At 40.1% G+C, this 25,207-nt stretch overlaps 1 protein-coding gene across 2 annotated transcripts; it reads left to right on the top strand.

Annotated features, from left to right (window-relative positions):
- Positions 1-1,785: 1,785 nt before the first annotated feature.
- On the top strand, positions 1,786-24,440 carry PHF10 (PHD finger protein 10). Of its 2 annotated transcripts, none has more exons than XM_056852778.1 (12): positions 1,786-1,854; positions 5,457-5,563; positions 6,280-6,410; positions 7,361-7,444; positions 8,887-9,020; positions 9,145-9,294; positions 11,593-11,702; positions 13,706-13,856; positions 15,558-15,710; positions 22,301-22,409; positions 22,640-22,828; positions 24,229-24,440. In XM_056852778.1, exons 1-12 carry the CDS (start codon positions 1,786-1,788, stop codon positions 24,312-24,314), a joined length of 1,473 nt encoding a protein of 490 aa, XP_056708756.1. In that variant the 3' UTR covers positions 24,315-24,440. The 2 variants fall into 2 exon arrangements, with proteins under 2 accessions (XP_056708756.1, XP_056708757.1); XM_056852779.1 differs by having other exon boundaries at positions 1,787-1,854; positions 7,367-7,444.
- The last annotated feature ends 767 nt before the right edge of the window (positions 24,441-25,207 follow it).

Below are 25,207 nucleotides of genomic sequence, written 5' to 3'. Positions count from 1 at the left end.
ACCAGCATCACTTCTTGTTGAGCCTTTTCAGATTGCAGTAGCAATATCCACATTTGCGGGCTTTGCAAATATTTTCAGTTTTCATTTTTAGCTTTTTTTTGTTTTTCCATGTATGTTCAAATACATGCTTCAGAGTTGGAAATGACCCATGGCTCTCCCAGGTATCTGTATAAAAGTTTACAACTTTGTAAGGTGAATGTTGAATTTGTACATTGAGCATGCTTAGCCGGGCAAGTCTAAAATTACCTTTACAGGTCGGCACAGAACAAGTTTTTCCTTGTCTCCAGATGCTGGCGGAATAATTTATACATCAATAGATATAGTCCAGAAAACAACTGACCTGTTACCTGCCTGGGAAAGCAGCATGTATTCAATGGAGGTAGCAGGAACCTCGTAGATTTTTTAGCTGGGAAGGGGTCTGTTCACTAGAGAGAGAATCACTGTCCTTTTGTGAGGGGGCAGAACACATGGTGGGAGGAGAAAGCACATTTTGGAATTCATTTGGAGGTGAGAAATGAAGGCAACCAACACGATGGCTTAGAAAGGTAAAAATACAAACAGAGCCTGAAGAAGAAATCTGGAAACTTTAAGCCTCTTCTCTCTACCCATTAATTTAGCATCACAGGGGTAAGTTTTAGACCTAGGGTGAGAGGATATGTGTTTCACTCTTTTTATTTTCCTTTGCTCAGATGTTGTTAGTTGTTCAGCAGTATGCTTTTTCTTTTTGTAACTGCTTATATAACTAAAGATAACTTTTCTAAGCTTGCCTGCCTGGATCTGAAGGACTCAAATAAGTGAGTTTTCCAAGCCCCCCCCCCTCCCATCATCCATGGTAATTTGAAGTAGAGGGGAATTCTTAATTTGAAAGAAAATCTCTTAAGAAACAGAAGTAGAAGTTCTGGCTTACATGATGCCAAACTCCTGACCTGCTAGTGACAATGAAAGGAATCCTAGATGTCCTGAGGGGAGTGAAATAAAGCTGGAGAGGTGAACGCATTGAGGTCTAGAGCACTGGTTCCCAACTGGGGGTCCGTGGACCCCCAGGGGTCCGCGAGAACTAAATTAAGGTCCGTGAAACAAAGTTATAAACCCATAATAAATTAATATTTTCAATTAAAAGTTCTCTATTATAAAAATATATATTCAAATATTATTCTAAGTTTAATGTTTAACTAACAGTGATGATTAAAGTTTATTTTCAAATTCCCTGAATTTTTATTTTGAACCTTGGGGTCCCTGCACCGAACAAAAAAGTCCTAGTGGTCCCTGGTCAAAAAAAGGTTGGGAACCACTGGTCTAGAGGCTTGAGCCAGGCCTTGGACTTGCCACTCTGTGTGTGTGTGAGAGAGAGAGAGAGAGAGAAGTGCTGTCAAGTCGTTTCCGACTCATGGCGACCCTATGACTGAAAGTCCTCCAAAATGTCCTATCTTTAGATGCACATTTTCCCCATCTAAATTCTCAAAACTCAACATTAAGCCCCCCCCCCTTGCACAGTTTTGAGAACTCGGGATGGTGAAAATGGGCATCTCGAGAGGGGCAAACCCAAGGCAAAACCTCCCATGCGCAGACGCTCCATTGACAGCAGGGTCGCACGCGGAAGCGGCGAGCGGCAGCACCCACGTGCCGCTGCACCGGCCCCAGGGGCCCGGAACGCCCGGGGAAACGCGCGGCCACCTCCGCGCCGGCAGGTGGCGCTGCTCCCCGGCGCGGAGGGAGAGAGGCGGGACTGCCAGAGCGGCAGGGGAGGAGGGCGCTCTCTTCCGCCCCGCCCACCCGTGGCCGGCGATGGCGGCCGTTTTGTCCCCTCGGGTCTGTGACAGCGACCCGGCCACGCCTGGGGCCCAGTCCTTGAAGGTGAGGCGAGCGGCGGGCCCTTCTTCCCCGGCGGCGGGGGGGCCTGGTCGGGCGAATGAGCGGCGCGAGGGGGAGCCGCGGGCCGAGGGGCCGGGAGGCGCGTTTCCCTCCCTTTCCCCTGGCCTGGTGGCGGAGCCGAAGCCCCGAGATGCTCCTCGGGGACCCAGAAAGGGCTCCTCTGAGGCTGCTGCGCTTTGCCTGCGCTTGGCGGTTCTTCACTTCCCCCAGCAGCAAAAGGCCAAGCATGATGGCCATTTATGCATGGGATGTTTTGCCTTCTGTTTACCTCCCTATCCGCCTTTCTAACCCCCAGCAGCAAAAGGCCAATCATTTTTTTTTAAAAAAAATTGTAATTTTTTTAATATTAATGAGAGGATACAAAAGAAGAAAGGGAAGGAGGGAAAGGAGATCGTCCAATATATTAAAAAAGCATTTTTTCCAAATATATAAGTATAGAAACTGAGTCGGATTTGAAGAATTATTTAACAAGCAAATGTAACAGTCCAATATGTTTATGTTTAACTAAGTAAATGTTTATACTTCTTATGATATATATGTTGATCCCTATCATCCTATAGCAAAATGCCAATCATGATGGCTATTTATGCATGGGATGTTTTGCCTTCTGTTTACCTTCCTATCCGCCTTTCTAACCCCCAGCAGCAAAATGCCAAGCATGATGGCCATTTATGCAATGGGATATGTTGCCTTCTGTTTACCTTCCTATCCGCCTTTCTAACCCCCAGCAGCAAAAGGCCAATCATTTTTTTTTAATTTGTTATTTTTTTATTTTAATGAGGGGATACAGAAGAAAAAAGGGAAGGAGGAAAAGGAGATCGTCCAATATATTAAAAAAGCATTTTTTCCAAATATATAAGTATAGAAACTGAGTCGGATTTGAAGAATTATTTAACAAGCAAATGTAACAGTCCAATATGTTTATGTTTAACTAAGTAAATGTTTATACTTCTTATGATATATATGTTGATCCCTATCATCCTATAGCAAAATGCCAATCATGATGGCCATTTATGCATGGGATGTTTTGCCTTCTGGTTACCTTCTTATCCGCCTTTCTAACCCCCAGCAGCAAAAGGCCAATCATTTTTTTTTAATTTATATATTTTTTTATTTTAATGAGAGGATACAAAAGAAGAAAGGGAAGGAGGGAAAGGAGATCGTCCAATATATTAAAAAAGCATTTTTTCCAAATATATAAGTATAGAAACTGAGTCGGATTTGAAGAATTATTTAACAAGCAAATGTAACAGTCCAATATGTTTATGTTTAACTAAGTAAATGTTTATACTTCTTAGGATATATATGTTGATCCCTATCATCCTATAGCAAAATGCCAGTCATGATGGCCATTTATGCATGGGATGTTTTGCCTTCTGGTTACCTTCTTATCCGCCTTTCTAACCCCCAGCAGCAAAAGGCCAAGCATGATGGCCATTTATGCATGGGTTGTGTTGCCTTCTGTTTACCTTCCTATCCGCCTTTCTAACCCCCAGCAGCAAAATGCCAAGCATGATGGCCATTTATGCAATGGGATGTGTTGCCTTCTGTTTACCTTCTTTATCCGCCTTTCTAACTCCCAGCAGCAAAAGGCCAAGCATGATGGCCATTTATGCATGGGATATTTTGCCTTCTGTTTACCTTCTTATCCGCCTTTCTAACCCCCAGCAGCAAAGGGCCAATCATTTTTTTTTAATTTGTATTTTTTATTTTATTTTAATGAGAGGATACAGAAGAAAAAAGGGAAGGAGGAAAAGGAGATTGTCCAATATATAAAAAAGCATTTTTCCAAATATATAAGTATATAAACTGAGTCGGATTTGAAGAATTATTTAACAAGCAAATGTAACAGTCCAATATGTTTATGTTTAACTAAATAAATGTTTATACTTCTTAAGATATATATGTTTATCATCCTATAGCAAAATGCCAATCATGATGGCCATTTATGCATGGGATGTTTTGCCTTCTGTTTACCTTCTTATCCGCCTTTCTAACCCCCAGCAGCAAAATGTCAAGCATGATAGCCATTTATGCATGGGATATTTTGCCTTAAATTTGCTGCTCTCTAGATGCACATCCCCCCCCCCCATCTGAATCCTCAAAACTCTGCATGGGGGCTTATTTTTGAGTTTTGAGAATTCGGATGGGAAAAATGTGCATCTATTGAGCGGCAAATCCAAGGCAAAACCTCCCGCGAACGCATGGCCTATGGCAGGTAGAAGAAGAAGAGTTGGTTTTTATATGCCGACTTTCTCTACCACTTAAGGGAGACTCAAACCGGCTTACAATCACCTTCCCCTCCCCACAACAGACACCCTGTGAGGTGGGTGGGGCTGAGAGAGAGTTACTTGCCCAAGGTCAACCAGCTGGCTTCCTGTGTAGGAGTAGGGAAACAAATCCAGTTCACCAGATTAGCTTCCGTAGCTCATGTGGAGGAGTGGGGAATCAAACCTGGTTCTTCAGATCAGACTCCACTGCTCCAAACCACCGTTCTTAACCACTACACCACACTGGCACTCTAGTAGGGTGTGTGAGGACCGAAGGCTTCTGTACAGCAAGGGAAGGGGGTGTGTAGAGGGTGCATGGCTGTTCAGCATAAAGGGCTTTGTATTCAACTGCGATTGTAACGGTTTACGTTCCCCGTAGTAGCGAATAGCAGTCACTCATATCTATAGGGAAGTTAAAGGACTGTATTGGGAGAGACCATTGATGTGTGAGCTAAATCTGTTTACTACTGTTAGTGGCCTCAGCTGCTGAGAACTCAGCCTTCCGTTCCTCAACATAGCCCCATCTTGGATTCTGTTTCTTGGTCTCACAGCAGTGTGACTGAGTTTTGGTTATGGGGTTTTCATAGGGACAGAAAATCCTTAAGCTCCTGACTTTCTGACATGATACCTTTATTTGCGGGGTAGTAATTCCCATTAATATCCTTTAAAAAACGTAAAGGTCCCCTCTGCAAGCACCAGGTCATTCCTGACCCATGGGGTGACGTCACATCCCGACGTTTCCTAGGCAGACTTGGTTTACAGGGTGGTTTGCCAGTGCCTTCCCCAGTCATCTTCCCTTTACCCCCAGCAAACTGGGTACTCATTTTACCAACCTCGGAAGGGTTCTTTGACTTCCCTGCTTTCATTTGTTTAAAAAGTAAGTCTGTAGCCTCTTTTGATGCAAATATATAAAGGCATTTAAAAATGAAAGCTGGGGAGAAAGTGATTGCTATAATAATACTCAGTTGCTGATCAGAAGACCCCAAAACCTTGCCTTCCACCCGTGGCAGGCAAAACGGTTGCCCTGTGGACAGGACTGGGAAAATCTAAATTTTCCAACACAGGAGCAGCCGCCCAGGCTTTGCTGCAATCTTCCCCAAAACTTTGTGGCAAGGCTGGTTTGGGAAGGATTGTAGAAAAAGGAAAACCCAGGAGGTGCTGGAATGCACCATGATGCTGTGGGAAAGCGGGTGGGGGGGATGTGCTTCCCAACAGCATCAAACCTGGGACAAATAACCTGGGTAGAAGAGGTTTATGTGCAGTAGGTCCTTGGAGTTCTGTGTGTTAACATATGGCATTTTGATCTTGTCTCAGGATGAAACAGAAGAAAATTCAAATGATGGCAGCCAACCATCTAAAAGACGGCGAATGGGCTCAGGGGACAGCTCACGCAGCTGTGAAACCTCCAGTCAAGATCTTAGGTAAAGTGTTTTTAAGAACATCATTCTCTAGAATGATGTCATGTATGTTTTTTCTGATCATTGTTTGGTTATTTAAATATCTATAACGATACTTGCTGACTGGCTCTCTTAGTCAAGAGGGTGTTAAAACTGTTAAAACTGATACTTTTATGTGTATAGCTCTGAAACTGGGGATATACTTAGACAAAGTTAATCACTAGAAATGTCTAAAAGGCTTATACTTCTATTACATGAAATTAGCCAAACTTTTGTTCTTTGGAAAGCATGCTTATAAATGGTGAAGCTATTCCCATTCTAGACAGAATACTGAAATTTGGTGCAAAAGTAGTTCAAGACACCTTTATGAGTAGGTTAAGGCTGAAAATGGTACATTTTAACATACAGCACTCTTATGGCAAGTTTATACATAAAGAGCATTCTAGTAAAGAGCAAGTAAAACTACACATGCATGAAATGTTAGGCCGCAGAACTTTCATTTTCTATTATTTATATATTATTCCACCTTTCCGTGAATATGCTCAAGGCAGCCAACAAAATCAAAGTTGTATTAATTCAAAGTAGAAATCTGAGTGCGGGTATATCCCTAAGCTGCTGGTGAATTAAGTGGTTGAAGTAGAGATGGCAAATTAAGTGCTGTCCTCGTGCCCCCTCCCCAAGCAACAGTTGGTGGTCTTTTAAAAATTGTCTGTTTCAAGTGTTTGATCTTTTTTGTTTAGCTTTAGCTACTTTCCAGCTGAAAATCTTATAGAATACAAATGGCCACCTGACGAAACCGGAGAATACTATATGCTTCAAGAGCAAGTCAGTGAATACTTAGGTGTGACTTCCTTTAAGCGAAAATATCCAGGTATTCATATTAAAGGCTTATTGAATATTGCAAATTAAATCTTTATACGTTAGCATTTTTAATACGCAGTTAAGCCAATGGGCACTTTTACAGGCTGATAAAAGTTAGTGCCTCAGAGTTTGGTTACGGGAGGTTACAGTTGAGGTATTCTACCACTTCTGCGTAGCTGTTCATGATATTTCCTGACCTCAGACATGTGTTGTCATCATCTCTCCCACCTCCCACCTTCTGTTTGTTCTGTGGTGGAAGGAGACAGGCACCAAATGGTTGTTTTCACCCATTGGAGAAGATGGCTTGGTGGGGAGGGGGATAGAGGGCAGGGGAAGGATTAAGCTCTCCATTTCCCACCCACTGTAGCTTCTAATCTAGATCAGATTCAGATACATTCATATCAGTTACAGAATTAAAACTGGAGAATATGCAGTAACTAAAACTATAGGGTATACAATTCATAGACAATTTATATAATTTAAACAAACCTTGAATTAATAAAGCATCCATTTTAAGTTAGATCTAGCTTTTATTAGTATGGCTATTTATGACTTAGAACCTCATCCACAGGAGATCTGCTTACTGATTTCCTGATGTCATGTTTCATGTAGTCTACTTCGTAATTTAATTATGATATTCCCAGGAGTGGCTGTTTCTCTTGATGATGAAGGAGATTGTGGATTTGTGTATTGAACTGATGATTTATTATTATTGTCTTTCATATTAAGATTTCTAAGGCTGCTAACACACTTGGAAGTAAATTCTGTGGAAATCAGTGGACATAGCGTTCAGATTATTATATTTTGGATCAAGGCTCCAAACATTTTAAAATATTTTTTGTAATGCAAGCTCTTGAGTGAAATCTAATCTTAATACAACTATATGTATTTCATGGTTTTGAAGAAGTTGCAAAAAATCCATTACACCTTTTTTGCTACTTTTCTCCTCTTTTCCTGGAGATTTAGAAAGACGAGATTTATCTCACAAAGAGAAACTCTACCTCAGAGAGTTAAATGTGATTACAGAAACACAGTGCACCTTAGGTAAGACATTTTTATGTAGTATTTAAACATTCTGAGGAGGCTAAAATGAAGTTGTGGGTAGGAATATTTTTGATATCTAGCTTTTAACAATAAAATTGTTTAAAGATGTTAAAAATTATTTGTGTGGTTTCATTTCTAATTAGAAATGTTTTAAATGTAGAGGGACTTAATCATTCTAATAGCCTGGATCCAGAGAAAAATTATATTCTGTGACCTTAAAGGGGCTAGTTCCCCCCTTCCAAATGTGCATTTGCAATCACATTTGGACCTCTATCAGAAACGGGGGTGTTTGTGTGGCTTTGCAGAGATTTGAAGTGGATAAAAGAAGCAGGGAAAGGGTTAATTACCCATTGTACCGTGCTGCTGCTGCTTTTCACATCAGCCCTAGAGAGTTGGAGTGGAAAATAAAATTTTCCAGAGATCTCATGTTTCATACTGTTAATAAGGATGCCAGTCCCAATACATGGCAAGCATGGCAGTTGTAATTATTTTTTTTAGGTAATTATCCCTAGGAATTTTGTGGGAGAGTACGTATTTTGGTTGTTGATTTGAAAACTCGGGCTGGAGGGTGGGATAAAATTACAAATACATATAGTAATTCAAATAAAAATAAAGTTATTCTTTTCCTCACATGGTAGAAAAGATAATTACCAATCTGATATAGAATTAATAAGTTATGCAAATGATGCATTGAAAGGGAAACTATGTATCCTAGTGATCTCCGTGGAGGAGAGTTAAATTCTATTGAAATAGTTGAGTCAAAAGCATATGATGCATAGTTGGTTGGGTGTGCAACAGTTAATATATCAGTGGTTTTCAGTGTTGTGTGGTTTTTGTTTGTTACATTTAAGCAAAGTAAGGGAAGTACATGCTGTTATCTTTAATTTTTTGTATTATTCCAATAAAGATCATTTCCATATAAAGTTTTGAATTTGCTTGGATACAACATTTAAGCAACACTTGATTTGCTTTTTCCTCATTAAATATTTTAGTTTAAGTATTTGCTGCTGTTGGGGTGTACAATTAATATTCTTTTAATTTTGTTCATTGTGACAATAAAGTGTTAAATCAAATCAGATTGTATTTAGGGCCTCAAATAATTTTCTGGAAATTTTTCCATTCAGACTTTTCCAGAAAACCAGCATCACAATCATCTCCTTCCCCATGCAACTTTGGTGGGGTGGGGGGCTTCCTCACACACATGTTGCATCTGACAGCCAGTTTGGCCATCGTACTGTACAACATGATGTCTGAGGTACACGCTTTGTTTTCCCAGATCCTTATGCAGTGGCCACATACATTTTCTCTTGTACTCGTGTTTTAAAATAGAATGAGATCCAGATCTAAACAAATAAACAGATTAAACCCCAGAAGCCTTTATTTTGCCTCTTTCTCAAATACTTTTTAACTCATCAGGTGAGTAACTCCTTGATGTTATTTAGGTCTAACAGCCTTACGCAGTGATGAAGTCATTGATCTGATGATTAAAGAATACCCTGCCAAACATGCTGAGTATTCTGTCATACTTCAAGAAAAAGAACGTCAGCGAATAACTGATCATTATAAAGAGTATTCTGTAAGTATTCTCCCAAACGTTATTTGGTCACATTTTCTTTTTTTTTTTAAAGAATGACATGGAATGGCTTTTGAAGCATAAAACATCTGCTGCTTGTGAATTAATGAAAGTGTTTTTCTTTCAGCAAATGCAACAGCAGAACACTCAAAAAGTTGAAGCAAGTAAAGTTCCAGAATATATTAAGAAAGCTGCCAAGAAAGCTGCTGAGTTTAACAGCAACTTAAACCGTGAACGAATGGAAGAAAGAAGGGCCTATTTTGATTTACAGACACATGTAGGGTGGCTTAACTTTCTTGCTCAAATTGCTATAGGTAGCTTTTTGTTTGTAGTAAAGATGTCATGGTGGGTGGGGCGGGGGCGGTTCTGGCTAGCATTCCTTGTTAAGTTAACAGTGAGTTTAGTGTTTCTCAGGAGCTACAGTTTGGCATCATTTCCGATCCACTTTGCTATCTTGCTTGTTCATGGTTGATTAGGGAATTGAGCATAGGTCTTGAATCGAAGACATCGTATTCTAGCTCAGTCTTTGTTGTCTGTACACAGAATAGTGGGATATTAATGCATTTGCCATTGTTTTAAATGCCCCCTTTATTCATTGCCCTGAAAAAAAAGTGAACGTTTAAACAATATTTTCCTCACATTTCAGAACGATAATGCATTTTAATTAAACACTGGTTCTTTACGTTTTCTTTTATATGCAGCTCTAATTGAAAAGCAAAAGAGCACGTGGGATGCTATGGCCATATTCTGTAAATAAAGCCTGACTCACACATTTGCCAGCTGAAAACTCTAAGCACCTTGCTAAGGAAGTAATTCCCATGGCACTAATTCTTCTTCAGACTCAGTCATTATTCAGAAAATGTTTTACATGGGATGGAGCTTCATGCTAAAGATACTTCCACCCTTGGTGCTTTCATTTATTAATTTAGAAAATTTCTATGCTCCTTCTCCAGAGAACATGCCCAAGGTGGTGTGCAAAATAAAAAATAATATAAACAGAACATTAACACTTATTAATTATATCACAGCATTGAAAACCAAGTCACAGAATAAAAATATAGACCACTGAGTAGCTTGAAATAAGTTTCCAGAGTTAAAGCATACTAAAATAGTGTTTTAAAAAAATCAACCCGTTACTTAAAAGCCTGGATGAGCAGGAATATTTTGGCCTGGTGCCTAAAAGAGAACAATGTCAGTGCCCTGCAAGCCTCAAGGGGAACAAACATTCCATAAATAAGATGCCACTACTGAAAAAACCCTGTCTCTGTTTACTACCCACTTCAGCTTGGAAAGCGGAGGGCTAGGGCTGCCAAGCCCCTGGTGGGGCCAGGGGGTTCCCTGCACTGAGTTCTTTCCTGCTGCTACTCAGAGAGGTGGAAAGAGAAAAATTTAAAAAGGCAATGCTGTGATGTCACCTCTGGAGAAAACCTGGAAGGGAATCAGACCTCTCTAGGAATCACTGGCAGCTCTGTGGTTTTACCATAGTTTCCAGTGATTCCTAGAAAGGACTGATATCGCTTCTGGGTTTTCTCCCGAAGTGAAGTTAACGATGTTGCCCCTCCCCATGTCCCAGCCCACCCTGTCTCCTGCTGGTTGCCTGGCCATGACAGCCCAACGGGATGGTGGTGGTCATGGACAGCAAGGATTGTGAGGCAGATTTTATTTGGCACACTGGACAATATGAGAGGAGATGGTCTTTTAGGTACCCTGGCCCCAAGCCATTTAGGACTTTAAAGTTAGGAACAATCACTTTGAATTGTGTCCAGAAATGAATGGGCAGCCAGTGCAGATCCTTTATCCCAGCAGTGACAGCAGCCTGGCTGAGGCATTTTGATGAGTTGAAGTTTCTGTTTTCAAAGGTAGCCCCAGCCTACAGCAAATTACAGTAATCTGACCTGGGTGTAGTCAGACCACAAACCACCATGGCCAGTTCACACTTTTGAGTAACAGCCATAGCTGGAGTATCATCCAAAGGTGATAAAAGGCACAACTTGCTACAGGAGATCTCAGTTTCCGACTGTGGGCCAGGCTGCAGCAGTAACCCCAAGTTTCTGGGGAGTGCAGCCTCCTCTAGGACAGGCTGATCCTTCAATCCCCAAGCAGCTTATTTATTAAAACATTTTTTATCCCGCCTTTTCACCCGATCAGAGTCCCCAAGGTGGTGCACATAAAAACATTAAAGTATTTGAACAATTAAAATCAACATTTAAAATGAAAATATAATTCAGTAAGAACCAATGCCAAACCAATGTGATCCAGGGCACATGTGCCTACATCTCTGCACTCCAGGTCGTGTTATTTTGCATGTGGAGAGTGGAAACAAAATCAAAATGCTCCAGTTCTGCATAACAGAATATTCAAGTCAGTATTTGTGTTGCCCAGCTTGGTTTGGGGTAGGGAGGAAAGAAGAGAGAACTGTGGGAATTAATCTGTTCGTGCACATGGCTCAAGTCTCATGGTGTTACGGCAGGACATTGTCCTTATTTGGCAATAGCTTGATGATCACACAGAAAAGCAAATCTGTTCATAAAATTGCTGTGGAATTTAAATTCCTTGCTTTTTTGTGTTAATGCAGGTTATTCAGGTACCTCAAGGAAAATACAAAATCTTACCTACTGAACGGACAAAAGTAAGCCCTTATCCAGTGGCTCTTATCCCAGGCCAATTTCAGGAGTACTATAAAAGGTATGGTAAAAATAATAAGATAAGGTTGTGCTGATGAATCTGCCAACATGGTGTAGCAGTGGTTTGGAGCAGTGGACTCCGATCTGGAGAACCGGGTTTGATTCCCCCCTCCTCCACATGAGTGGCGGAGGCTAATCTGGTAAACTGGATTTGTTTCCCCACTGCTGCACATGAAGCCAGCTGGGTGACCTTGGGCTTGTCACACTCTCAGCTCCATCTACCTCACAGGGTGTCTGTTGTGAGGAGGGGAAGGGAAGGTGATTGTAAGCCAGTTTGATTCTTCCTTAAGTGGTAGAGAAAGTCAGCATATAAAAACCAACTCTTCTTCTTTTTCTTCATTAACGAAGTGTAATTTGTAGAAATTGCAACTAGAACTTGACTTGAAACAAGAAAGGTATGTAATATTAGAGTGCAAGTCCCTGCACTGGCATCCTGGGAGGCATTCCTGGGGGTGGTGCTGCCCTTAGACAGCTTCTTAACCCCTTTTGCCCCAGGAATGCCCCCTTGCACTGCGGTGTTGCTACACCACCTTTTTTAGTGGTGCAGCCTCGCTGTAGTCAATGGGATCATTGCCTGAGTGTAACATAGCATGACAATGCAAACAACAGCGTGAACATACAGCACAAGATATACAATGAACAAAACAATAGAACTAGGAATACAACTGAATTCCAACACCAATGCGATAGGACTAGGAATACAAAATTAAATTACAATGTGAATAGCAAACTGCCCAGGCCAGTATATAGTGCAGACAATGCAGAATGTGGGATTACACCCTTGACCATTCTGCTTCACTGCAGATCTATTCCATCATAAGAATGCCCTCCTGAACATTTCTGTTTTGCACATTTTGCAGCATGATAGTACTGTGTGAGCCTTCCTGAACTCCTCAGGCAGGCTGTTCCACATGATAACCCCCACAAATATTGTATGTGAATGGGTAGTAGCAGATCTTACCAGTTTGCATGGAGAAACCTCCAAAAGGTTCTGTTCAGGTGACCAAATGCTCATGTTCCTTGATTGATTGGAAGGGGGTGCTGGACAAGGATATTAAAGGTGCTCCCACTCTCCACAGTCGTCAGGCACATGTGTGCATGCTGAAAGGAAATTGGGCTCCTTTATATTGTGTGAGGATCCACCTGTATGTGGGCAGTTTGCCTGTGGTGGACTGAATTGAGCCCCATAAGATTCTGTTTGCAAAGTAATTAAATGCTAATGGCCAGTTTAAAAAGAAGCTATATGCACCTCTCAAGCTTGTGGATCTTCCTTGCATGGCTTGCCCTTCAAATATTGCATCTCAGTTTGTCTGTATTCCTTTTAACATTCTAAACCAATTGCAGAATTCCATCTAAGGGTGCCTCTGTCTGAATTTCCTGTTTCAAGTCAATCCATTCAGTTTCTATGGGTTCACAAGATACCTTTACGCAATCAAAGATTAAGCGACTCCTAATAGTAATATTGTTTTGGGCACAGCTGAGGACGCTAGTCTTATCTCATGGCGCATTCAGTAGAAGCAAGATAAACCTCAGAGGATCAGGCACTTGGCAAGAAAACAAACACAGTTCCTGGTTCACTCTCCAGAAGAATGCTTAAAATATCTAGTTATCTAATAATTTTATATGGAGAAAAGTAAAACAGGTCACAAAGGAATGCTTTGTCCAGCATAACATGTGGAGGTTAGACAACCGGTAGTGCAATCCTGTGCATAGCCGCTACATTCTGTTGATTTCAGCAGGTTCAGATGGGAATGAATGTATAGATTGTACCGTTGATCTCTCTGTCTGCAGCATAGTCAGATATTTTTAAAGTCTTAGCAGTTCTGTGCAATACAGACTTTTGTACTCCTGTATATGAAACGATGTAGTTTTTGTGGCTTCTTGTGTCCAGTTTTATTCTTCAGCAAGTCGTTTGACATGTTATTTAATCTCCAAGATTACTGTTTATCAGCAGATATGTATAACTATATAATAGCACTGAAAATGAGTACTGCTTAACTTTAGATATTCCCCAGATGAGCTTCGATATTTGCCGCTAAATACAGCTCTGTATGAGCCTCCTTTGGATCCAGAGCTGCCTGCATTGGATAGTGATGGAGATTCAGATGACGTGGAAGAGCGAGGTGATGAGAAGCGTAAAATCAAAGGCAACTCGGTGAGCTATACCTGTACTTTAGAAAAAACAACCCCCCCTTTTGATGGCTGGCAGTTTTGTTGATGGCCTTGATATATTTCTGTCACACAGAGGTGACCCAGGTAGTGGCAATTGTCCCTACACACTTTTTCCTGTTGAAAAGAGGGTCAGAGCAGCTCCCTGATTTTCTGGGAAGCTTGAGGTGAATGAAGCAGATGGGAGAATGGGTAGAACACAGGTGGAAGAAAACTCTGGTTGACTTCAACTAAACACAGGTGAGAGCTGTTTGCAGGCCTACTCTATTGCAGTATTGGCAGCAAATAACTCATTTTCCTCTACTGTCACATCTGTTCAGTACCATACAGCAGAGGTTTTTCAGAGTAGTGAAGTCGCTTCTTTTGGTAGAACCACAGAATAACTAATGAGCTCTTAGAGGCTCTTTGTCTTATTTGCTCGGTACTTTGTAGATAAAATAATTTGCATCTGATCCAGCTTAAATTCTATCTTGAATTCATGACGAGGGAAAAAGATGTCCAGAGCATCTAGTCCTAATTTGTGAAAGGAATTTTATGCTTAAAAAAGTGTGGCCAAGTGCACAACCCTTGCTTCTTTGCTTACTGTGTCTAGTAGGGGAGAAATGACTGGTTGGATCCAAGCAGTACTTAATTCATTATTGCGAAAGGAGGCAGTCTTGGTTGCTCAAACTGAAGCAACAGGGCGAACTCCCTGGTCACAAGCAATTTATCGAACTATCACTTAGTGGCAAGATCAACTGAAAATTGGCAAATATAGAAGATCAGGATGTAAATCAACTGTGTGTGCTCTGCGGACACACTGACATCCAAAGAGCTTTCTGTAGCCTCAGGCATGATGACTGCAATGCTTCTTTTCCACTGCAGCATCTGTTCCTCAGGGTTGGAGGACTTTCTGGAATGACATACAATGTTGGCCCAAGGGGTGCAACCAGGGTAGGAGTGGGAATCAGCTGTATGTGTGGAAGCACTTTCCACGAGTGCTGGGGCTCGGGGATTCCTGCCACACTTTATGTAATATTACAAAGTACTACTTTGTTCATGCTGTACAGTTCATAGGAAACTTACAAGGTGGCTGCATTGAGAGAGAACAACTTGCCTTGGCAAGCCATTGATCTCAGTGACTGGATTTAAACCTGTGCTTTTCACAGCTGAATGTAACTCTTAACTGCTGAACTGCTTGTATTAAAACATATATTACCTTTCCCCTTCATTGTGTCTTAGTGGAATTTCACCTGGTTGTTTCAGAAATTATGTAGCTTTGGTCCATTCAGTATTCCGTAAGGGTGAAGCAGTTGGGAGGTTCTTAATTACTTTGTTGTTGTTTTATGCCTGTTTATTGGTATTGTAGGTTATCTCCAAAAGAATACAGAACCCAGATTAACAAACTATTAGCCGTTAACTAATACTAGGGGTATTGAAGTACTCAGCCAGTGACTTCTGCTGTTCTGTCATTTGAGTTGGGTGTGATCCCTACGCCACCCCAATCGGCAGACTACTGGAGTGTAGAATCAGGCTAGTATTACCTTAATTGGGTACCTCAGTGCTAAAAAAAAACAAAAAAAAAACTGGATGGTCTGTCCCTCTTCTTGAAAGGTAAAGAAAGGATGTTCCTTCTGATCTTTAGCTGGCTTTGAAGCTTTGAAAGAGCCACAAACAAACAAACAATATCAAGGTATTTTTGTTGTAGGACAACTCATCTGGCAACGTATCTGAAGGCGAATGCCCCCCTGAAAACCAGGAGGAATCGTTTCAGGGAAGACAAAAAACGAGGGAGAAGAACTCTACTCCAAGAAAAGAAGGCTCCAAACGTTCTGTATCCAAATCAGTTCCTGGGTACAAGGTAGAAGAAAAAAGCCCCTGACTCAGCTTCTTTACTGACCAGCCTCTCTCCCTGAAACATTTAACTTTGTTTTTCAAAAATATGGAACTTCTGCTTACTATACTTGACTAGCTGCTCTTCTTTTGTGCATTCCTGTTTGCTTCCTTACTTCCTGTGGCTTTATTTTACTTGGGGGCCTTACTGCTCGTTATCTTGGCTGTGGAGTCGCTTCTGTTTTCTGTACCTAAACTGGTTCCTAAGCAATTGCAGCATGAAACCCCATTATAAGGAGGATTTTTTCATTTTTGGAGTGGGTGGAGAGGTGTTTTTGCACTGCCTCCAGTCACTAAATGGTTACGTTATCAAGTATAAATTTGAGGTTGAATTTAAAATAGCTTGCTCGCCAGTGTGACAGTCTGCTATCACTGTAAAATGCAGCTAAAATGTTGCATAACATGTTTTTCATCTGGAAAGAGTTAACAGTGTAGAACATGAATTAGTAGTATATTCTTAAGAGAATTTCCTTTGCACATAAGAACTTGCAAGCCTAATTTGGAGAAGCATTACAATATTGTGTTTAGCCAAAAATTCAGTTAGCATAGGGACCTGTTCAGTCTGCTTTTTCGTCTGTAATTCTACATGCAGTAAAATAAGGAGCTGGTCTTGGACTCATGTCTTTCTCCCCACTGTTAATCCTTTAACGTATGAAGCAGGCAGCGCCAGGTGGAAGATTCTACCATTTATTCAAACATGGTCTCTCCATGATCCTGCAGCATAGAATCCATGATACAGGAATCCCAGACTTCTACAGTGTAGGAAGAGATTTTATATTACAGGATCGGGGAAGGTCCTTGATTCCATTGTGCAATCTCTTGGGTTGCCTACCATCTTGAATTGAATTCCATTGTGAAATGATGGAAACAAAGAATGAGCCCAAGACTGTTTCTTTCACCAGTCTTACTGCTGGAGTGTGGGGGATGTAAGGTCTGAACAAGCCCCCAAGCTTTCAGACCTAGCAGAAGACTTGCATTTTAAACAGCCACTATTACATCTAGTATTTAATCATCAGCATTGCTGATGAATTTCCATTTAGGATTAAGTGAATTTTCAGGTGACAGTGGAATTAATCTATCATTTTGAGGGTTAAGGGAAATAAGAAGCAATAACTCAATAGCTTCCATTGAAAATGGTGGAACATTTGCTTTACATTGCAGTTGAAGAAGGTAAGGCAAGTGTATGAAAAGGTTTACAGACAGAAAGTTGAGAAAAGTAATTTTGAATTGCCAAAAAAAACGATTAAATAATGTCGAGTTTGTGAGGTGTGCGGCAAGAGTAATTTAATTTTAAAGTTTAGTAGCACATCAAACTGCGAAATGTATGTTGACTGATTTTATATCATTCAAAATAAGCAGTTCCTTTCAGTTAGGCTTGTGGCGCTTTGATCAAAAAGGCTTCCAGGAATACTGTTTAACTGCATAAACACATATTTTTCAGACTATGTTACAAACATGCTGAACTTTAGTTATATGTTTTTCAGGAATTATTTTTAAATGAAGCAAATAGAGATTTTAAACTTTTGCAAAACACATCTATTTTTACATATTAGCATTGGGGGGAAAATGTTTACCTTATTGCCCAAACGTACACCAATAATATGGTGGTTGACAAAATCCAAAGATGATGCTTGAGTGAAGTCATTATAGCATTTTGGATCTTTACAAATTACGTGAACAAAGATCACAAAATACATCTTTAGCTAGTCCATTGTCTTGAAGGCACAGCACCAAGGACAGATCCGTAGTTTCTTGTCTGCTAACTTTGGAGCTGTACAGTTCTTGGATTTGAATATGGATCCAAGTTTGTGCTGACCAGTGGTTCAAAACCATTTTCAGTAACTTTGGGAACGATCCATTGTGAAGTTCTCCTATGGGCAGCCCCCTCTGAAATGATTACTACTATGTTCTTGTGCGTCTGCATTTCAGTGGGACTGCTACAGGAAATCTTCCATCCGGACTGAGCCCCAGGAAGATAGCATAAGCTACTTTCAAAACCTATTGGTGCCAACTATGTTGCTACTCTATGTTGCTACCTATGGCACTTAAGCTGAATGAAGAATAACCTTCACCTCAGAAAACTTTTTGCTTTATGCAAAATCAGAGTGGTATTAAATATAGTACATTTCACTACATGGAATTGATTAGACAAGGAGATTTATCATCTGTCTATAGCAAGTATTGATATACCACGTGTCTACATATTAAGACACTTTTAAGTCTATAAAGGGACATTAACTGTGGTCCCTAGGAGCTCTTAATATTTGTAATAGCTTTATTATGCAGCATTCACTAGTGCACCTGTATATCATCATATTCTAGTTTTTAGATCATAATAGTCATAAAACTGAAATTCAAGATTAAGAACAGTTTGGACATGGCATGCATACTTTTAATAGCTTACAGAATATGAGTGTTACAGTAAGAATTTCATATTTATTTCTGCTTTTAAAAAGGCGAATCAGTGTAGTTTATTACACTTCTTCTTTTGTTCCTCAGTTGCCATTCTCTTGCTTTTAACTGATGAAGGATTGAGTTTACATGCAGTATTTTGTTCTTAAAGTTAGGGAGATTGGTGTGAAGCAAGAAACTGGGGTAAAATCTTGACATCATCCCAACTTCTTTTCATGTCCCTCATGCCAGAATCTTATTTTTCACATTTAGTTGCTATAAAAACAAGAAAGGGATGATGTTTTTGGCACTGTGATTTTAGAGAACACGGTATGCTTATTTAGCATTTTTAGCTATTTTGGCATTTAGCTACAACCCTGAACGCGGGCTGCTTAAATGCCACTGTCCAATGGCATTTAAGCAACCTGCATAATGGATTGCAGCTGAATTTTGGGAGCAGGATGGAAGGGTTTCATTTTCTTTACCTTCTTTCGGTTGAGGTAAAGATTACATGGACAGCAATACCCTAGGCAGTGTTTTTCAGTGTTCCTGTAAAACTATTTTTATTTCTAGTAACACTTGAATTGTTTTGAAATGTGAACAGGCTTTCCTTTGTATTACACTTTTGTAGGAATGTGTTTTTTGTGTTTTGGGAGGCTCTTTGAATTGGTATGCAGTGACTATCTCACTTTAAAGTTTGTGGAGCTTGGAATAGAGGGAACCTTTATCAATAAATGCTCCAACCTCAATGTTTGTTAGCATTTAGAGGGGGGATATCAAAATGTTATCCACACATACCACAGCACAGGTACAGTAACTCAAATGTAGTTTTGTTTTGGGGGTGATAAGAGAGAGTTTGCTGCTGTATGCTTTAGCAGAATATACATATGGCAAAAGAAAGTAGAGAAGTGCACTTGCTGTTCTATTTTGATATAGCTTAAAACACAATAAAAACCTGACTCATAGAATGTAGCAGTAACAAGAGGGTGAATGCTGCAGGAATGAAGTTTGATCCTTTTGTTGGGAGGAGCAGGGTATAAAAAATGGTATACATGTAGGAGTAGACTAGCTAATAGTACCATTTTATATGTATGTTTTCACGTCCATGGTATTTATTATTTTGTAGAGACATTTGTGAATGTTAGACTTCTTTCATCATTTGATTATATTTATGTATAAAACAGGTGGAATATGCTTTTTTTAAAAAATAAATAAGCAAAAAATTATTCATGAATGCCTCTGTCATCTTTTGAAAAGGGAGATGTGCATACAAGCCTTGTTGGGTATTTGTTTAAAAAATAAAACTATGGAGGCCAAACAAGTTAAAGTACTCCAAAATCACAGGGATGGATTTTTTTAAAATAAAGTTGAAATCGGGCTAGCCCATGTGAAAAAAAAAATGCTAACGAGATTAGTTCTTGTAATTATTTGGAAGTATTTGGCTAACATAACAACTTTAGATGGAAATTGTTTTTAAAATGACTTTTTCATTTAACTTTTTAGTTAATACCATTTTCAGTTGAAACAAATTTTATTTTATCCATTTGGTAAGTGTGGTTTTGTAGTTAAGCAATATTGATTACTTAGCAGTATATCCGCTCTCTCAAAAGTATCCCTGCCAAGAATGTGTATCTGAATTCAGGATAGGAGTATCTCGTCTGGGTGTTTGGAGGGCCCGTGTGTGGGACCATCCCATGTTTGTTCAAAGCCACTCCTTTCCTTGTTGGCCTTGCACAGTTCTGCTTGCTCAAACCTTTCACTCTTTCAAAGCTGAGATCTGTTCAGATGTTATGGTGGTTACTCGATACAGAGGTTTTTTTCTACCAAGAGGAAACTTGTAGGGACAATATCACACACTAGTCTATAATGTGCAGCCAGTTTCTGATATTCAATTAGCCAGCCTCACGCTTGGAAGTGCCAGCTCTGCAAACACGAGGGGCTCCAGGTTGTTAAGTACTGATATGATGTTGCTGTACAAAAAAAAATTACCTGCAACTTTCCCTGGTTCACGTAAGGAACAGCTCTGACAGCTGTTCTGTATGAGCGCAAAATGCTTGTACAGACTGTGTCAGTTTTATTGACAGAAGCCTGGTTTAGTGTACCATTATCCAGCAAAAGAGCTTCATGGCTTTTTAAAAATCGACATGAAAAGGGAAAACAGCTTATTAGGTTCCCTCTAGTAAAAATGATTTTTCTGCAATATTTTCTGTATGAACGTAACTGTAAATCAAAAATATTGTAAATAATTTACTGATCTATTGATAGACTATTTGATTTTCATTGCTTCAATATAGTAAGTACTTCAAACACTTGGCTATTGGTACTGGTGAAGCAGGAGTCAGGTGGTTATAGCTATATAATGTATAGTTTATCCAAGTTTTAAGTACTTTAATTGGTAAATAAGGTGTAAAATACCTGGAGCACTTTCAAACTATCACTTGATGCTAAGCTTACTGAAATACACAGAGCAGTAATGGTGCCAGATTATAATTAGGACATGTACTTGGGACTCTTGTAATGTGTACTGCTGATAATTTTAGAAACCAGTTCCCAGGCTACACCTGGTCATTGCACTATCATGACCGTGGTGGTGCTACACAGCTTATTCTCAATGGAATAAAGAAAAAAGTTACACAGGGATATGTGTTTAGCATGCAACTTCTACCTCAGCCAGCAAGAGGGTTAGGAAATAAGTTTTGCTTCCTACCCCTGTAAGCAAGTCCCTAATTGCAGCTTGCTTCCTGTCTCCTATGCAAGTCAATAGCTTCCATTGATATACATACAGTAAACGGACAGTCAGAGAAACCTCAAGTGGCAGCAGCGACAACATTGCAGCCTGAGACCTCAGAGTGGGGTTCCTGCTGTTCAGGACTGAAAATAATGGGCTAATGCTCTATTAGTTCATTTTATACCAAACATATCACCTTTATAGCTCTCTGATTTTAATAGGAACACTGTGGACCTCTATGGATCTTTGTAAGTCTGTAGTGTTTATATGACACATGGCAGTATAAAGTAATGCTCAATTTTTTTCTTCAGTTTATATTGGTTAACATGCTCTTTGTATATTCATAGTTAATTATAGTGCATTCCTGAGAGGAATGCCTGCGCCAGGCTTTGGAGGCAATGCGGCTGCACTGCCTCCTCCCGGCGTCAAAAATCCGTGCAACCCTCTTGGAGTATCTCACCAAAAATAAAAGGGAGTTTCCGGGCCAAAAGGGCTTTGGAGCCACCTAAAGGTGGCCCAGTCCGGCACTGGAATGCCCCAGAAACGCCTCCTGGGACTCTGGTGCGGCCTTTGATGGCGTTCGGACGGTGGCAGAAGGCCTTGTCGGTGTCCTGGGCCAGTGCTGCTATGGCAGCGCCCTGCGACCAGTGTCCAGGCCTTACCGCTGGCGTTCGGGCCACTAGCGCCAGTGTTAGTTGCCTGGACGCCAGTGCGGGGGGCCCGGACGTCGGCGAGGCGCCTTCCTGACCTCCTAAGGGCTTTTGCCCTTAGATCTCAGGAATGAGCTGGAAGTTAAACTTATGGAAAATTTGGATATTAACATTCAATGGCACATGTTCCATTTAAACAGACATAAATGTCACTGGTTTTTGTGCATTATGGGTGGTTGGCTCATATAGTCTGTTTCTTCAAGCATAAGACTAAGACCAGTGGGGTAGGGGGATGATTTGAACTAATTCACCCCCTCTCAATGTAGTCCAGTAAATCACACCCTGAGCTGTTCTGGTGATCCCCTGAACACCAGTGGCATTGTTTAGAAGGCAAGTGGATTGTGGGAATGGGACACTTCCATTCTAGGAGCCGAGTTTCACTCATAAATTATTGGACCCAGTGCAATTACTAAGGCCACAAACAGATTGTAAACAGTTAATTTGTCCTGGTAAAAATCTGTGATCTGATTATTTGGTTTTTAACATGCTATTTTGGTCTAGAGTATTTTTTTAAATAATATACACATTGTTCACTCTGTATGCTTTAAATATTGTGATCATTTCTATTCCAAGTATTTTTAATCAATGCAGTCTGTTTAATCATTCCCTTTGATCATCATACAGAGGTTTCATTAATTTATAGAAGTTAAAATGAGATGAATTTTGAAAAAAAAAATGCCTGTATCAGTTCTTCTGGAATGAATTTATAGCCCTCTTCTACCCTTCCAGCCAAAGGCCTTTCCAAATGCTATATGTGGAATTTGTCTGAAGGGTAAGGAGTCCAACAAGAAAGGGAAGGCAGAAGCACTCATACACTGCTCCCAGTGTGAAAACAGTGGTAAGTAAAAGAATGCTCTAAGTACTGCTCTAAAGTGACAAATTAATTGAAAAAATTAATATGCAAAATAACATGCAAGCTTAAAAAATTAGATTTTTTTTTGCAGTTTTGTGATTACAGCATAGCCGATCCACTTAAAGGGACTTAACATTTTGTAAAATAAACCATTTAATTACGTTTCTTAGAGATTTCTTTTGACCGTTCTAGTAATGATGCTGGTTTTGATCTAGGCCACCCCTCCTGTCTGGATATGTCTGCAGAGCTTGTTGCCATAATTAAGACCTACCCGTGGCAATGTATGGAGTGTAAAACATGCATTATATGTGGACAGCCTCACCATGAGGAAGAAATGATGTTCTGTGATGTGTGTGATCGTGGCTATCATACATTTTGTGTGGGGCTTGGTGCTATACCCTCAGGTAATTACAAAAGTTACTTTTTAAAAAATCTTGATTTATTGAAATCAGTGAAGCATAATCTGGTTTCCTTCATTCTATGGGAAAGATATTTGCGTGTGATAGTGTTATAAAACTGACAACTATTCTGTGTCATTTTTATATCCTAGTCATTCAGAAATGGCTATACACAAGATTTCCTTAGACGTTTTATTTACTCTTTCACGATTTGTATTCATAAAGTCTTTGAAATCTAGACTTGCTGGCACAAATAGAATTGCTTTCCCACCCAAACTGAGGATTAACTGTGTAAGGCTGCAAAGAACATACTGACATATAGAAGAGTACATGATAAATGTCAGTTGTAGCGGGTGAATAGATGTAATGAATGCTTATATTTTCCTGAACTGATAGTAGTGAATGATTAGAACTATTCTGGATGAATTATGCAGTGTTCATTTGAGGTGACCTCTGCCCTTCTCCTCTCCGCCCTTCCCTCCCCCCATCTCTTTTAGTGTCACTTCAATAACATGTGTGATATCTCAACAGAATTTCAATTCTGTAAAAAACTATGAGGCATTTGGGGAAGCAGAAGTCTAGTAAACCAACAGTGGTTGAATAAGGGGGATGATTTTTTATTAATCAGCTGTTGCTAGATTCTGTTTTAATAGTGGATTTTAAAAAATTATCCAGGACTATAATTATACTAAAGCAGCATTTTCTACCATTAGACAAGAGACCGTGCCGTTGAACCAGTCCCCCCTATGCCTCGTGTACTGTTCTTTCCCTGCTGTATAGAGAAAATTTGCCTAACAGGAAATATGACAGTGCTCCATGTGAAACTTAAAGCAACCTACTGCTGCCCTTCCTCTAAAATTTATTTGTGGAATGAGTAGCAGTGTGCTGCTTGAATCCTAGTTCATTCAGTGTTGGGGAATGGATATGGAATTCCTTTGGGATTAAGCAAACCAATGCAGAGGCATAGCTTGCACTATTCAGATGGCCATACATCCCCTTGCATATCTATCATTGTTACCATAAGAACTGTATAATGAGGGAGACATCTTTCTTCCATTATGGATGGGTTATGCACTTTTCCGTTGGGAAGAAGGAAAAAAAAAACTCATATTGAATGTTGGTTTGCACTACGTAGGTAGTTCTGATCTCCTGTAACTTGTCTCTAAATTGCATGACATTGAAAAACGTCCAGTTGAATCCTAAAAAAAATATTTGTGCTTGGAAGTAAATCCTATGGAAGTCAATGGGAGGTATTCCTAAGAAAGCACAAACAGTAGTGCAGCCTAATTTGCAGCGCAGTCCTATGCAGTTTTAGGATTGCGCTGTAGATTACTTATTGGAGCCTGAGCCTTTGTATAGGTACCAGCTGTTTAGTCCGATTTTAACTGACATCTCTGATTTTGTAGGTCGTTGGATTTGTGACTGCTGTGAAAGGCAGCCCCCAGTTCCCAGGGGTAGAGGAAGAAGAGGGAAGAACAGTAAAGAGGGCTAAACTCAGTATCTCATGTGTAAAACTGCACAAAACTAAGAGCTAAATTTGGTGCTATTTAACTTACCACTCTGTATAAGGAAAAATACCACTCAAATGTTTTTCACTAAATAAAATTTTTAATTTTAATGATGGGGGCAGGCCTAGTAACCTTCTGGCCTAGTAACTTTACTTGTAATAGAAAAGCTTAAGCAGGGGTGAATGGTGTCTGGTCTATAAATGCAACCTGTGTCAAAACTTTGCCACATGTACCTGTGCTGCATAGCAGTCATTTCTACCGAGAAGCAGCTATTCTTTTTTTCTACATCTCAAAGTAAATGAAAATATTGGATTACTGGCAAGCAATTAATGTTCTTTCACTTACTAGTATGGCAGCTCCTGACATTTTGCTCACAAAGACTTTGCTCCAAAAGCCTTGTAGTGCTTCAAAGTTGGCACTCCTGGAACTAGATATACTAGATATGGGGAAAGTAATCATGTGTCTGATATGCCCACCTATAAACCTGGAGAAAAATTAGGGGTGTAGATGATATCAGAATGAACACATGAGAGAAGGGCTTCAATGCTTTCCCATCATACCTACCTGAATTTGGGTACTCGGTTCTCCCTTCCTGACACTAAAACTGGAAATGAACCAGGAACAGAGAAGTAGGTCGCATAATGGACTGGGGAGTGTTCAGTGCCTATACCTACTTCTTGCTATTAAAGGCCCCCTACTTTATACACAAAAAATGGGGTAGACGTGTGAAAAACATGCGTTTTCCACAGTGAAATCCAGCTTGGCCCTCATAAGTACAAAGATGAAATTACAGGAAGAAATAACAGAGAAAATTACCTTTCTTGGACAATATCAGCTACTAAGCTAATGGGCAAGACAATCAAGGTTCTATATTAAT

The sequence above is a fragment of the Euleptes europaea genome, chromosome 7 (genome assembly GCF_029931775.1).
Source record: "Euleptes europaea isolate rEulEur1 chromosome 7, rEulEur1.hap1, whole genome shotgun sequence".
NCBI lineage: Eukaryota > Metazoa > Chordata > Lepidosauria > Squamata > Sphaerodactylidae > Euleptes > Euleptes europaea.
The sequence above is the reverse complement of the archived record's forward strand: the minus strand, read 5'-3'. Positions and strand labels throughout refer to the sequence as shown.